Source organism: Puma concolor, chromosome A2 (genome assembly GCF_028749965.1).
Source record: "Puma concolor isolate L17-30 chromosome A2, mPumCon1.1.hap2, whole genome shotgun sequence".
Classification (NCBI taxonomy): domain Eukaryota; kingdom Metazoa; phylum Chordata; class Mammalia; order Carnivora; family Felidae; genus Puma; species Puma concolor.
The window spans coordinates 169,105,218-169,120,571 of NC_141668.1; the positions used below are offsets into that span (position 1 = coordinate 169,105,218).

The 15,354-nt window shown below is 60.8% G+C and overlaps 1 protein-coding gene across 2 annotated transcripts; it reads left to right on the plus strand.

Annotated features, from left to right (window-relative positions):
- The first annotated feature begins 3,880 nt into the window (after positions 1-3,880).
- On the plus strand, positions 3,881-13,608 carry UBXN6 (UBX domain protein 6). Of its 2 annotated transcripts, none has more exons than XM_086699441.1 (10): positions 3,881-4,038; positions 6,517-6,680; positions 7,006-7,070; positions 8,098-8,226; positions 10,965-11,062; positions 11,591-11,666; positions 12,237-12,321; positions 12,429-12,779; positions 12,966-13,114; positions 13,454-13,608. In XM_086699441.1, the coding sequence occupies exons 1-10, from the start codon at positions 3,956-3,958 to the stop codon at positions 13,580-13,582; spliced, it is 1,329 nt and encodes a 442-aa protein (XP_086555567.1). In that variant the 5' UTR covers positions 3,881-3,955; the 3' UTR covers positions 13,583-13,608. The 2 variants fall into 2 exon arrangements, with proteins under 2 accessions (XP_086555567.1, XP_086555568.1); XM_086699442.1 differs by lacking the exon at positions 3,881-4,038 and adding an exon at positions 5,312-5,591.
- Positions 13,609-15,354: the final 1,746 nt, after the last annotated feature.

Below are 15,354 nucleotides of genomic sequence, written 5' to 3' on the forward strand. Positions count from 1 at the left end.
GCTTTTCCCCCAGACCTTGAACCAGCGCAGAAAACCAGACTTCCTGCCCAGAATTCATTGAGCTACACCGAGCAGCTGGGAAACGATCAGGCTCTAATGAGAGCTGGGGCCGGGGTTCTCCCAGAAGGTGGGGGAGGGCCCCCCAAAGTGGCGGGCAGAGGCAGGAGAGGAAAACGGCCCCTCTAAACAGCAGGTGGCCTGAGCACCTACTGTGTGCTACAGATTTGGCCTCCAGTTTACCAGGGGACTGTCATTAGGAAATATTTACCGCACACTTAGCCAAGTACAATAATAAGTCACATTTAGGGGCACCGGGCTAGCTGAGTCGGTGGAGCGTGTGATGCTTGATCTCGGGGTCACGGATTCAAGCTCCACGTTGGGTGTAGAGATTACTTAACAATAAAATCTTGGGGCGCCTGGGTGACTCAGTCGGTTGAGCATCCGACTTCGACTCAGGTCATGATCTCACGGTTTGTGAGTTCGAGCCCCGCGTTGGGCTCTCTGCTGTCAGCCCAGAGCCTGCTTCAGATCCTCTGTCCCCCCTCTCTCTCTCTGCCCCTCCCCTGCTCGTGCACTTTCTCTCAAAAATAAATAAATATTTAAAAAATAATAAAATCTGTTTTTAAAAAATCGGTAACGTTTATAGAGCAGCCAATATGTTCCAGGCCACATTATTATTATTTTTTTTTCAAGTAACCTCTACCCCCAATGTGGGGCTCAAACTCATGACCTTAAGTTAGAGAGTCACATGATCCACCAACTGAGCCAGCCAGGTGCCGCCAGGTCACCTCATGTAGTATGTTATTACCATTTCATTTCTAGATCAGTTATTTGTCATCCCTGCTTTCCAGATGGGGAAACTGAGGCAGAAGAGTAACACTGGGGTTTGGACGCCACCCCCCCCCCGCCACAGAGTGTTGGATTCCACTTACCTAAGAACATTTCCCTGCCTGAGCTGTAATAGTAACATATTCATCTCTTACAGGGTTTTTTTGTTGTTGTTGTTTTTAAATGTTTACTTATTTATTTATTTTTAAGTTTATTTAATTAAAAAAATTTTTTTAACATTTATTTATCTTTTGAGAGACAGAGCATGAGCAGGGGAGGTGCAGAGAGAGGGAGACACAGAATCAGAAGCAGGCTCCAGGCTCCGGCTGTCAGCACAGAGCCGGATGCGGGGCTTGAACTCACGAACCGTGAGATCATGACCGAAGCAAGTCAGCCGCTTAACTGACTGAGCCACGCAGGCACCCTAAATGTTTACTTATTTATTTTGAGAGGAGGCAGAGGGGCAGAGAGACAGGAAGAGAGAATCCCCAGCAGGCTCCGAGCTGTCAGCACAGAGCCCCACGCAGGCCTCGAACTCACAGACCATGAGATCATGCCCTGAGCTGAAATCAAGTTGGACGTTCAACCAACTGAACCACCCAGGCACCTCATAACTTATTCATCTATTATAGGCTTGCTCAGTGCCAGGCAAGTTTCAGTCCTCCTAGACCAGCCTCCTGCACTGTCACGTGGGGGTGGGAGGTGGCGGTATGGGGGTGCAGAGTCATAGCCCCCTCAAGATCTATGCATCAGAATGTGCATCTGAAGAAGCTCTCCATGGACCTGGAGTGTGCATTACAATTTGAGAAGCACCTCAGTGAAGTGTCATTAGATCTGCTGGTCCTGGGTTCGAATCCTCCCTCTGAAAGCTGTGGTGCTATGGACAAGTGTGTTTGGAACTTTGCAAACTCCTCTATAAATTGGGGAGAAATAGCAGGACTTATTTCTTTGGGTTATATGGCCTAGGGGTTGCTTTTGCTACATATTGTTTACGTAACACATTACCGCAAACTTAGTGACTTAAAACAACGCAAATTTATTGTTACCATTTTGGAGGGAAAAGTCCAAGATGAGTCCCACCGAGATACAATCCTTCTGTTGGCTGAATTGTACTACTTTTGGAGGTTCTGGGGGAGAATCCATCTCCTTGCCTTTCCCAGCTTCTGGAAGCTTCCTGCGTTCCTTGGGTCAGGCCTCCTTCCTCCATCTGAAGACGTTTTTCCAAAGAAAACGTACAGATGGCCAACAGGTACGTGAAAAGGTGATCAACTCATCGTTAGGAAAATGCAAATAAAACCCATAAACTGTCACCTGACACCTGTTAAAATGGCTACGATTTTTTATTTTTATCTTTTTGAGAGAGAGAGAGAGCTCAAGCCGGGGAGAGGGGCAGAGGGAATGAGATAATCTTAAGCGGGCTCCATGCCCAGCATGCACAGAGTCCCACATGGGGCTCAGTCCTACAATCCTGTTGCAGCACGATTTACAATAGCCAAGATATGGAAACAACCCAAGTGGCCACAATGGATGAACGGATAAAGAAAACGTGGTATGGATATACAATGGAATATTAGACCCCCCCCAAAAAAAAAGAACGAAATCTTGCCATTTGGGACAACATAGATGGACAGCAAGGGCATCAAGTGAAATAAGTCAGAGAAAAGCAAATACAGTATGATCTCTCTCGTATGTGGGATCTACACAAACAAAAGTACAAGCGAAAAGAGCCCCACCAAAGTCCTAGACAAGGAGAACTGGTTGGTGCTTGCCAAAGGCAGGGGGGTGGGAGAAATGGATGAAAAGGGTCAAAAGATAAAACAAAGCCCAAATGGACCATAACTACCATGCCACTATCACTCTTATGAAAAGTCCAGAAGTGGGGCGCCTGGGTGGCTCAGTGGGTTAAGGGTCCAACTTCGGCTCAGGTCATGATCTCGTGGTTCTTGAGTTCGAGCCCCGCGATGGGCTCAGTGCTGACAGCTCAGAGCCTGGAGCCTGCTTGGGATTCGGTATCTCCCTCTCTCTCTTTGCCTCTCCCGCGCTGGGCTCTCCCTCTCAAAAATCAATTAAACGAAAAAAAGTCAACAACAGCCCCTTTCTATCATCTACTGCCCAGACACATTCACATTTCCCTGGTGGTCCGAAAAATGTCCCTTTCTTGCACCCGACCCCCTTAGTTGATGTTGCAAACTGTCCACTTTCTCCAGCACCTAACATCGTCCCCTCGGCCATAAACTTTATTTATCATGTTGTCTGTCTTCCCTCCCCAACCCCATGGAAAACATCACGAGGTCTGCGAGATCAAGGATTTCCTTGTTTTCTTCCTTGCTGGTACAGAGCCGACTCCCAAAAAAACCAACAAAACGGAGTAGATCATCATAAAGCGCTCCATTTATTGAATGATTTCTAACGGCATCGTTACCCTTATAATCCTCCGACGACGTGGACGTGGGTGCTGTTCTTATCCCCAGCGCGGAGGAAACCGAAGTTAAGGAAGGTTGGTTTGGGCTGCACCGGATTCTCCCCCTAAACACTGTGCAGGCCCTCAGGATGACGTCAGAGCTCCGTAACCCAGGCCCCTAGGGGATGCGCCACCGTGGGTCCCCACGCCCCGGCTCAGGCGCCCCTTCCCACGTCCCCCACCACGTGCGCCTGGCCACCGGTGCCGGACGCGGGGCTGGCTCGTTACGGTCCTGCGCGGCCCCCACCCTGCACTGCATGCGGGAGCCAGGGAAGGTTTTCGGTCAGGGGAAAGGTCAGGGCCAGCGCTGTCTCCGTGGGCTCTGCGGGCTTCTCCCGCCCTCTCCGGTCACCCCTCTGGGGAACGAGGTGCAGGGCGCGCGGGCACAGCCACCCGCTGGAAGCGAGCTCGTCGCCCCTGGCAACTGAGGCCCGACTAACCACCGAGACGCGGCCGACGGTGCAGAGCGGCGGCCGTGGGCCAGCGAGGCGCGGAGAGCTAGAGAGGCGCACCGGGCCGATTGTCACGTGGGCGCCCGCGCGAAGGTGGGACTTCCGGCAGCGAGGTATTTTCTTTCCGGTTGTTGGCTCCTGCCGGCCCCACCCCGACTGGGCCCTGCGCCCCCCCCGCCCCCCGCGGCCCCCTGCCGCCGGGCCCGCCGCCACCATGAAGAAATTCTTCCAGGAGATCAAGGCTGACATCAAGTTCAAGAGTGCGGGGCCTGGTCAGAAGCTCACGGAGTCCGTGGGGTGCGTGACCGGCGCTGGGGCTTGAGATCCGGGGGGCAGGGGCGGGGAGGGGCGTCCGAGGGTGGGGAGAGACCTCTGGGGGCGGGGCACGGGGGGCGAGGGTGGGAGTAAGGGGGAGGGGTGGCCTCCGGGGGCGGGGCACGGGGGGCGAGGGTGGAAGTAAGGGGGAGGGGTGGCCTCCGGGGGCGGGGCACGGGGGAGAGAGGCCCGAGGGGGAGGGGCTGGAGGCGGGGGCTAGGGGGGCGGGCTTGCAAGTAGATGGGGGTCAGCGGAGAAACCGTAGGAGAGTAGGCGGGCGGAGAAGGGGCCCCCAAGAGGCGTCATCCAGTTTTGGAGGGGGGGGGTCTCTGTACAGAGATTGGATACAGAGCCTGGAGACTCAAGTACAGCTGGGGCCGGGGAGAGGGGAGAGGCTTCGCGTCCACGGCCGGCCGTAGGGGTCTGGGCCCTGGCTCTGGAGCGCGAGGGAGGACTGGGTCAGAGAGTTTAAGGCCAGGGAGCCTGAGGCGGGGTTGGAAGAGGTCTCAGAGGATCGGGGGAGCGGGGGTTGAATTGGCTGAGGAAGGTCTGGGAGGGAAGAGGAGTGGGTGGAGGTGAGCTGGAGACATCTGTGACAGGGAGGAGATGGGGGCCCTGTGGGTGACGGTTGAAGCCGAAGGCAGGTCCTGAGAGAGACGTGGGAGGAGAGGGGAGAAGAGGGCGGTCCGGCAGGGCGCACATCCAGGCCTCTGTGGCTTGTCCGGGGAGGGCCTGGGGAAGAGAAGGACGCGGGGCCAAGACTGGAGACCCAGTGGGGGAGGTGTGTGACAGTGAGGGCTCTGGTGGGCCGGGGGTGGATTGAGCAAAGGAAGTGCAGAGGGGGTGGGGCCCCTGAGGAATAATGGAAGGGATTGTGAAGAGGTGGGGCCCGGAGTGGTAGGGGGGAGAGGCAGGGAGGCGCCAGGGAGGACAGGGTAGCAGGGGCGGGTGAGGGAGAGTGGGTGCATGACATCAGTGCATCTGTCGTGGGGATGGGGGCTCCCGGGACTGGCCGAAGGAGGCCCACGAGGGCCTGGTTCATGAGTCAAGGAGGGAAGCCCGGTGGACAAGATCAGGTCCCGGGAGCCTGAGCTGGGAGAGGGCCAGACAAGGGGGTCCATTCATTTGTTGAACAAGTAGTGGGGGTTGGCGCAGCAGCAGGGACTGAGCGTGACGGGAAGGACGCGGGGGCCGTGTGGGGCATGGCTGCGGGAGATGAGAACCCGGAAGGAGAGAAGAGGGGAGCAGTGTGGAGATCCAGACTTCTGTGACGCGCGTGGGGCAACACGAGGCTCGGGGTGTGTGACAAGGGCTGTCACCGTGTGGCTCAGAGAAGGTTCCTGCTGTCTCAGGGCTCATCTTCTAGTGGGGAGAGATGGACAGCTCAACCAGGACACGGGTGGTGACAGAGCAGTCGGTACTCAGGGCCACGAAGAAAAGTAAGCAGGGGCAGGAGATAGCAACAGCCGGGGGCCCTTAGGTGGTCTGGGAACACCTCTCCCAGAAGGAGACGTTCGAGCTGAGCGCTGGATGAGGTGAGGTGCAGCCGGGTGGAAATTGCCTACCCCCCCCTCCCCGCCCCGCCACACACACACAGACCCTGAAGCCGCCCCAGCTGCCCCCAGACTTCTTTCCTCACCCCCACCCCCCACCATCCGCAGACTGAACAGTTCGGCCAGAAAGTGCAAAGGCCCTGTGGTGGGAGCCACATGGGCCTGCGGGAGCAGCAGTAGGAAACCAGTGTAGATTGGGAGGCGTGAAGGAGGGGAGCAGGCGGGTTGTGAAGGGCCTGCAGGCCCAAGGGGTCTTCAGGATCGTGTTGTGCGTGGGGCGGAAGGGCTCGGTGCAGAGGAGTGACGAGCTCCGGCTTAGGTTTTAGAACGGTCCCCGTGGCTGCCCAGCGGGGCCTCGAAGAGGGTGGGCGAGGCGTCTCGAAAACCGTGTTTTTGTAGAACTAAGTAATCGCAGGGGGCTGGGGTGTGGCCACGTGGGGGGAGAGGAAACCCAGCCCCCGCCACGTGGCCTGGCACGTGGCCGGGCACACGGTCGGTGCTCCCTAAGTGAAGCCGTGCCACCTGGCTGTCGTAGGCTGGAAGGAAAGAGATCGAGGAGGGGAGGGACACCTTTGAGTCTCACCGGTTCCTGAAGGCGAAAGGTGCCTTCTCACGTGCATCCGTGGCGCCGGTGGGGGCGGGCCTCTGTCACCCCCCCTTCCTCCCCCATTAGCTGCCATGACCCCAAGGCCCAGGCCGCTGCGGGACTCGCCCCAAGGGGTGGAACTGGAGGCGGAACTGCCATCTGTCTCCAGGGGCCTTTCTTTCTGTGTTAGAACCATCTCGTGGCTGCGGGTGGTCCCTGGGAGAGAGGGACGTTTCTGTCCGATGGGGCAGAAGTGGGAGAGGGACAGAGGCTCTTGCGCCTGACCCCGTGTCACCCCGCCTTCCCTCTGTCACCTCCCAGGGAGAGGGCCCCCAGAGGGAAACCCAACCAGCCCGCGCTCCAGCAGCCCCGCCAGGGACCCACCAACGAGGCCCAGATGGCAGCCGCGGCAGCCCTGGCCCGGCTCGAACAGAAGCAGCCCAGGGCCCGGGGCCCCACGTCGCAGGAGTCCATCCGGAACCAGGGTGAGCTGTGGCCGTCTTCCGGTGTGGCGTGGGGACGTGAAGCAAGGTCTCACGCAGAATCTCACTTGTGAGAGTGGGGGGTGCAGGGTGGAAGGCACCGGGGCGCTGGGGTCTGAGAGGCCGAGGAGGGGAGACGGGAGCGGAGACGGGGCCGTCGTCGGGCCATCAGGTGAAACCTAGGGGCGTGGAGAGGTGGCTCAGGCAGGGGGGCCTGACCGGGGAAAGGACTAGAACTTGACCCCCTTGGGGTCTGCGGGGGCAGGGGTGGAGTGTGCCTGGGGCCAGGGCAGGGCCCCCAACTGACCCGTCTTTGCCCTCTCTCCAGTGAGAAAGGAACTTCAGGCTGAAGCCACTGTCAGCGGGAGCCCAGAGGCCCCAGGGACCAACAAGGTAAGCACATCCACAGGGCAGCAGGACACCTGAGGGCCATCCTGGGGCAGGGAGCGGGTTCTCTCCCTCATTGGTCAAATTGGTGAGCCTTGGCAGAAATCGGTGAGCCTCGGGCAGTAAGCACGTGGGTGCCGGGGCAGATAGAGGTCACGTCTGGCCTTGGGCCAAAGGAAGCTTGCGAGGCACGCCAGAACAGTGGAGGCAGGTTGTGGTTGAAGGTGGTGTTGACTGGGACCTTCACACTCAGCTCCTGCCCTCTGCTGCTTGCCCAGGAGGTGGGAGGGCCCTTCAGAGACTGGTGTAATCAGGGAGGCCTTGCTGGGGGAGGTGGGCTTTGAAGGAGAACCTGGCAGAAAGGGTGTTCTGAGCAGCTTGACCTTTGAGGTCACACTGAGGGTTTTTTGTTTTTAACGTTTCTTTATTTTTGAGAGAGAGAGAGAGAGAGAGAGAGAGAGAGAGCTTGAGCAGGGGAGGAGCAGAGAGAAGCAGAGACATAGAATCAGAAGCAGGTTTCAGGCTTTGAGCTGGCAGCACAGAGCCTGACGCGGGGCTCGAACCCACAAGGGTAAGATCGTGACCTGAGCCGAGGTCGGACGCTTAACAGACGGAGCCACCCCAAGGTCTCACTGAGTTTTAAGGACCGAAGCGGCCCTAGACGACGCCTAGGAATTGAGGTTCAGAGGGAGGTCTGGACTCATCTGGGCCGCCGTGACTCCCGAGCCCTCCACCAAAGCCCCTTCCTCACGAGGGAAACGGGAACAGCCAGAGCCGTTGATGGAGCGTTTGCTCCATGTCCGAAGCAGCTTCACGCTTTCTGTGCCTTTCTCGTTGGGGTGCGGCGGCCCTGCAGAGCCATTTACGGGGCAGAAGGGGCCCAGTCACTGGGCCAAGGTGTCCCACGGCTAAAGAAGCAAAGGGGGGAAGCGTCGGGACCGGGGCCGTGCGGCTGCCGGGGCCATGCTGTCAGCGGCTCGGGCTGGCCTCTGTCCGCAGTCCGGGCTCAGCCGCCTTCGCCCCGTCCCCCCAGGTGCCTGAGCCCAGAGAGGAGGGCTCGACCCAGCTGGCAGTGCCCGCGGTGTGCTTCACCTGCCCACTCACGGGGGCCACGCTCAGGAAGGACCAGCGGGATGCGCACATCAAAGAGGCCATTCTCTCGGTGAGTGGCAGCCCCGTGTCCCCCCTCCACCGCCCTCCCACCTAGAGGTCTTGGCGCCAGAGCCGGGAGAGCTGGGTGGCACGGACCCTCGGTATCGTCTGCACCTGCCTGTATCGGGTTTGTTTCCGTCTCTCTTCAAAGGCAGGATTTCCGTGGGGTCCGAAGCTCAGGATACAGACGGGTGGGTAGAGAAAAGCCCCCGCTCGCCCACCCTTCCCGGAGGCGGCCCCTGTAAGGCAGGCAGGCCCCCTTCCAGGGAGAGATCGATCGCAGATACACGCAAACTGCCGAACCCCCGCGTCCCCCGTACCCGGGGCTCGGGTTTCCCGATCCCGTTAGAACAAATCGTCGCAAAGCGGGCGGCCTCATTTATTGTCTCACAGTCCCTGGAAGTCAGAAGGGTGACGTGGGTCTGGCTGCCCCGACTCAAGGCGGCGGCCGGGCCGACTTCCTTCTGGGCGCTCTAGGGGGGCGCGCGCATCCGGGCCTTTTCCTGCTTCCAGGCTTGTCTGTGTTCCGTGGCCGTGGCGCCTTGCTCAGGCTGTCCCCTCTCTTGTCTCTTCCCCGTAAAGGGACCTTGAGGTTGCATTTGGCCCTTGGGGATCATCCAGGCTCCTGTCGCTATTTTAAGGCCCACCGATCAGCAGCCTTAATTCCGTGAGCCTCCCTAATGCCTTTGCACCGTACAGCTGGGCGTTAACAGTTTTGCCCCGTTCGCGCTGTCCCTTTCTGGCTTGTTCTGAACCATTTGGGAGAAAGTTCTGCGTTCTTGTTAGCCAGCTTCACCGTGTGCCCTGCTCTGTAACTGTCCGACCGGCTCCTTGCCGATGAGCGTGTTAGAAGCTCCCCGTCTTTCCCTAGTGACAGCAGTCACGTGGTGGAAAGCCTTGGCTGTGGCTGCTCTGAGCTGTGGGCTCGGTGCGGGCGCAGAAGCGGGACGTGCGTGCGGGGTGTGGACGGCGGTGGCCGAGGAACCCGCGTAGGCGCCGTCCTGACTCACGCTGCACTGGCAGCGTCGGGGAAAGCGCCCACGTCACCGGCCCCACACCGTCACTGTGGGCGCACAGACCCTTCGTCTTTTAGCGGAAGTGATAGTGGAGAATATCTCAGGATGGTTTCCGTGCGCGTTTCCCTCAGTTTGGCCCGGACTGGCCGTATTTTCCTGTGAGAATGCGCCCTTGGCCCGGTTTTGCGTCGTGTAGTTGGACTTTTTCTTGATTTCTAGGCTTTTTTTTTTTCTTTTTTAGTGTTTGTTTATTTGAGAGAGAACGAGCACAAGCGTGCATGTGCGAGCAGGGGAGCAGCAGAAAGGGAGGGAGGGAGAGAATCCCAAGCAGGCTCCACACTGTCCGCGCAGAGTCCCACTCGGGGGCTCGATCTCGCCAACCGCGAGATCACGACCTGAGCCGAAATCGAGTTGGACGCTCAACCGCCTGAGCCCCCCAGGCACCCCGATTCACGGGCACCCTTCGCCTGTTAGGGAAGTTGGTCTTTTGCCTATAATACGCAGCGTGAATGTTTTCCCCTCGGTTTTCGCTTTCCGGTTGTGCTCGTGGTCACCTTGCCGTGTAGAAATTTTTGATCTCTGGTTAAATGTGTCGGTCCTGTGACTTCTCGGCTTGGAAAGGCCTTCCCCACTTTGCCAGTGCTTTTCTGTTTTGCTTTTTGTTGTTTTTTTAAAAATTTTTTAAATGTTTATTTATTTTTGATAGAGACAGAGCACGAGCGGGGAAAGAGGCAGAGAGAGATGGAGACAGAATCTGAAGCAGGCTCCATCCAGGCTCCGAGCTGTCAGCACAGAGCCGGACGCGGGGCTCGAACCCACGAACCGTGGGATCATGACCTGAACCGAAGTCGGAGGCTCAACCGACTGAGCCCCCCAGGCGCCCTGCTTTCTGTTGTTTGTTTTAACGTTTGAAACTCTGATCTGACTAGAGGCGCCTTGGGTGGCTCAGTTGGTCGAGGGCCTGACTTTTGGTATCAGTTCAGGTCAGGATCTCATGGTTTGTGGGTTCGAGACCTGCCCTGGGCTCTGCACTGACAGTGTGGAGCCTGCTTGGGATTCTGTCTCTCTGTCTCCCTCCCTCTCTCTGCCCCAGCCCCACTCACACGGGCTCTCTCTCAAAATAAAAATTTGAAACCCCCCCCCCCCCCAAAGACTCTGATCTGACTAGAAGCTATTACCCTGCGGAGTATGAGGCATACGGACCACTCTTTGTTCCCTGACAGCTACCCAGGGTTGCCCCCCCGCACGCACGCCCCCTTTTTTACTGAAAACGCCTTTTTGGTCACGGCTGTGGTATATGTCTCTGTCACAAAGTGAATTCCCGAATGGGTTTCCCTGGGGGTTTGTGATGGTCCCGAGGAGGCTGGGCCGGTCACACAAGCCTGGGAACTTCCCCCCCTGCTTTCTCCGTCTTTCTGTGTCCCTGCCCTCTTCCCTCCCACGGGCAGAGTCGTCAGATGGGTGGACCCCCCGGAGGCGTAATCTGGGCTGTGACGCCCCTCTTCCCTCGAGGCGAGGGCAGGGCTGAGGCTCAGGATGGGGCCCCCCGAAGGGCTTTCTCCTCCTTTCTTGGCTGGGAGCGTCCAGTTGAGTTTGCTTCAGTGGAATGTTCCTGGCCTGCTGTCACCTGTTGTCACCTGAGTAGAGAGGCCAGCTGCTGGGGGAGGGAGAGGTGCCTGCGGGCCTCCAACCCCCAGGTGAGCGCTTCCGGTGCGTCCCCTCCCTCCCCCAGCACTTCTCCACCGACCCCGTGGCTGCCTCCATCATGAAGATCCACACGTTCAACAGAGACCGCGACAGGGTGAAGCTGGGTGTGGACACCATCGCCAAGTGAGCAGCCGCAGCCCTCCCAGCTGAGTGTCCCCCGCCCCTGACACCCGGGCCTCCGCCACAGCCTGCTGGGGGTGCCCGGAAGGAGCTGGGCACTGGGGCTGCAGCCAGTCCCCACCCTGCACTCCCCCCCCCCCCCCCCCCAGGCCCTCTGGGCCTCAGTTGACCTGCCTGTAAAACGAAGGGGTTTACCAAATCAGGAGGTCCCGACCCGCTGCTTTCCTCCGGGATCATTGTAGGAAGGTGGGAAGGGGGCAGGGGGGCAGGGGGGCAGGGTCCCACCCCCTCCCCTCGTCTGCTCCAACAGGTCTGGGGGGGCAGGGAGCGCCAGGAAGTCCATGTCGCTCGTGAGCCCCGGCCCCCCGCCACGGGGCACCCACGGGCTTTAATGGTCCGTTAGCCTGGCCCTGCCACAGCCCCCTGTGCGTTCGCTGGTGCCCTCGAGGGGAGGCAGGACCAAGCGGGGGGGGGCGCCGGCGACGGCCCCCTCTGGGCTCACTGTTCTCACACGGCCACGGGCCCCCCCAGGTACCTGGACAACATCTGCCTGCACCCCGAGGAAGAGAAGTACAGGAAGATCAAGCTGCAGAACCGCGTCTTTCAGGTGCACACGCGGCCCCGGTGTGGGGGCGGCGGCCAGACCAGGCAGCCGCAGGGGAGCGAGGGCCCCGGGCACACGGGGCGAGCGTCGTGGTGTCTGGCCCGCTCTCCCCCTCGCCCCGGCTGTTCTGACTTGAATTTGAATCAGCGGGGAGGAGGTTGGTACTGGCGAGATTTCTCCCACGAACACAGACTTCTGGTTTCTATGGAGAAGTCTCGGGGTCCCGCCACCCTGGCCCGTGTTACCTGCGCCACTGGCAGGGCACCTGCTGTCTGTCTCCCGGTGGCCCCTTCCCGCCCCCGGCTTCCCACGCAGCCACCGCCCCCACCCCTGGGCCCCTCCTGTTGTCCTGTGGCTTCCCGGCCTCCTTCCTCACCTGGTCGGTGACCTCCTGGGGTCCCGTGCCCTCTGCGAGCAGCTGGGGGGCGCCCTGCAGCCCGTGTTGAGGCGAGCGCGTTCGTGCTGAGCCCTGCGGGCGGCTTCCGCGGCTTCGCCCCGTCGGGGCCTAGCGGCTGCTGCGAGGCCGGGCGGGGTGGCCAGCAGGGCCCCGGTGACCACTGGCTCCACTCCCAGGAGCGAATTAACTGCCTGGAAGGGACCCACGAGTTTTTTGAGGCCGTCGGCTTCCAGAAGGCCCTGCTTCCGGTGCCCGATCAGGGTAAGGCAGGTGGAGCAGGGCGCCAGCTGTGCTGGGAGGAGGGGCGGCAGGGGTGGGGTGGGGCGGGGGGCTCTCCCTGCCGCAGCAGTGACCCGCGCCTGCCCCAGAGGGCCCCGAGGAGTTCTACGTGCTGAGCGAGGCCGCCCTGGCCCAGCCCCGGAGCCTGCGGAAGCACAAGGAGCAGCTGCTGGTCGCCGAGCCCGTGCGGGCCACGCTGGCCCGCCAGCGTCGCGTCTTCCGGCCCTCGCCCCTGGCCTCCCAGTTTGACCTGCCCGGGGACTTCTTCAGCCTCACGGCGGAGGAGGTCAAGCGGGAACAGAGGCTCAGGTCCGAGGCCGTGGAGCGGCTGAGTGTGCTGCGGACCAAGGCCATGCGGGAGAGGGAGGAGCAGAGAGAGCGGCGCAGATACACCTACACGCTGCTGCGCGTCCGCTTCCCCGACGGCTGCCTGCTCCAGGGTGGGTGCGCCCGGGGGGCCGGGGCTGCGGGGGACGGGAGCCCCAGGCCTCCCCGGTCTGGGCTCACCCTGGGAGGAGGCATCACGGTGCGTCCTCCCTCCCTCGGGAGCCGGGTGGGCACGGGCTGGGGTGGGGGGCGGGGTGCTCCCCTGAACTCCGGCCCCACCGACTGTCCCGCCCACCCAGGCACCTTCTACGCCCGGGAGCGGGTGGCCGCGCTGTATGCCTTCGTCCGGGAGGCCTTGCAGAGCGACTGGCTGCCTTTCGAGCTGCTGGCCTCGGGCGGGCAGAGGTTGTCGGAGGAGGAGAGCCCGGCCTTCGACGAGTGCGGGCTGGTGAGCGAGGGGGCTGCCCGCGGTCGGGTCTCTGGATGTCCTGGAGGCACGAACTCCAGCGCTGGGCGGCGGGCGGCCCAGGGGTCCGGTGGGGGTGGGGGGGGGGCCGGGCTCTCAGGTTCAACTCCCACCTTCCCGCCTACGTGCGTGCCGCGCGCCCTCTAGTCCTGGGTACTCGCCGGGTCCCTGCTGCGGGACTGGGCTGATGGCGGGGACGGATATAGCAGCCGGAGCGAGCCGGAGGGAGCGGAGTCCCGGCTCTGACGGGGGAGGTCGAGCGGGAAGACGGGAGAGTCACGTCAAGGCCTGAGTGAGGCTGAGGCTTCTGGCCCACCGCAGGTGCCCTCCGCCCTCCTGACCTTCTCGTGGGACGCAGCCCTGCTGGAGGACCTCAGGGCCGCAGGGGCGGAACCGGACTCTTCTATCCTGAAACCTGAGCTCCTGTCGACCATCGAGAAGCTCTCGTGAAATAAAAGCAGGGTTGGCTTTACCCCGCGTGGGTCTGTCTCATGCTCTCCTGCGGCCTCCACCGCTCTGCTCCCCCCCCCCCCTTTCTCCCACCACCCAGGGTACCCCGCTTCTCCGGAACTGCTCGCCCTGGTCCACAGAGCCCTGCAGGCACGGGGTGCAGCGCTGGTCGGCTGCGACGGGGGCCTGGGACCGCCACTGGAGAGGGCTCTCAGGAGGCAGCTGCCGGGCTGTCCTCCTTCCTTCCGCACTGGGTGTCAGCCGGCTACGGCCGCTATCACCTGATCGCAGAACTCCCGGCAGGAGAGTAGGCCTGTGGCACGTGCCCTGTCCCCACGTGCTGTGGTCCAGGTGGCTGCCGCTGGCCCTGACGTTGAGCCGCGGGGTGGCTGGGGAGGGCGACGGAAGAGGGGGACGCGGAGCCTGTCAGGACTCGGTCCTGTGATTACTGAATTACGAACCCAAATAAACGGGACGTGTGTCTAGTCTCCTGGTGGTGAATCGGAGCTGGTGCCACACAGGGTAGGGGCAGTGGCTGCGGAGCTGCCCACAGAGGAGGCCCGGGCGTGGCTCCCAGTGGGATGGGACCAGGTAGAAGGATACCTGCTGATGGCAGGCCTCCCAGGGACCCGGCATGAGGGGGCCGGGGTCCCTCGAAGGCTCTGTTTTACTGTGGTCCTGTGCTGGGCAGGACAAGGTCCCTGCAGATGGCCCGTTCTCAGTCCCAGGCCCTGTAATTGTCACTTTATAGAGAAGAGGGGCCGCGGGTGTGATTGATGGTCCCCAGATGGGGACCCCAGATGTCCTGGCTATCCTGGTGGGCCCAGCATCACCACAGGGGTCCTCACGTGGGAGGAGGTGAGAGACGCAGGTGTCAAAGAGGGAGGAGGGAAGAGGGGTCCGAGTCAACACCGGCACCTCTGGGAGCTAGAAGGTAGGGAAACGATCCCCCTCCGGGATGTCCAGGAGGCACGGATTTTTAACCCGAGGCCCACGTGAGACTTTTGACTTCCCCGAACTGTAAAAGCACGTTTGGTTTTTGGGGCGCCTGGGTGGCGCAGTCGGTTAGGCGTCCGACTTCAGCCAGATCACGATCTCACGGTCCGTGAGGACGAGCCCCGCGTCGGGCTCTGGGCTGATGGCTCGGAGCCTGGAGCCTGGTTCCGATTCTGTGTCTCCCTCTCTCTCTGCCCCTCCCCCGTTCATGCTCTGTCTCTCTCTGTCCCAAAAATAAATAAACGTTGAAAAAAAAAAAAAAAAAAGCACGTTTGGTTTTAAGCCAAATTGGCAGTGATTTGTTACAGCAGCCACAGGAAATGAATAAACGGGGAGGCGCTGTCCCTGGTCACACCCCAAGGTGAGATGCCCGTAACCACTCACCTGCACTGTCCCCTCCTCTCCCCCCAGACCGGCCCAGCTCCAGCCCTTCCAAGACCCTCCCCGCCCCCGCACAGAGGCCTGTGGCAGCCGGTTCTCTGGCCACCGCCAACTGGGTGGTGGATAGACTTGAAGCTCGGAGGCCCCGAATGTAATTCCAAAACCAAGGGTAGCCCATAGACCCCCCGCCAGCGGACAGCCCCCGCGTGTGCCTTTGCTTCCCACCTGGGCCACCAGCTACTCTGTTCTCACACAGGGCAAGACCTGGGACTGTCCTCCTTTGCGCTCCCATCTTGGAAACCCAACACAACCTGTCCCCCTGGCCCCACCACGTCCCCTCCCTGCCCCACTGCTACGTGGAGCTGATTGCAAGTAGTTGGGTGGCCGATTAGAAC

Coding starts and splice junctions, on each gene's coding strand:
- UBXN6 (XM_086699441.1), top strand. CDS start 3,956: ATGAAGAAATTCTTCCAGGAGATCAAGGCTGACATCAAGTTCAAGAGT. Junction 6,681..7,005: donor GGAGTCCATCCGGAACCAGG/GTGAGCTGTGGC, acceptor CCCTCTCTCCAG/TGAGAAAGGAACTTCAGGCT. Junction 7,071..8,097: donor AGGCCCCAGGGACCAACAAG/GTAAGCACATCC, acceptor CCGTCCCCCCAG/GTGCCTGAGCCCAGAGAGGA.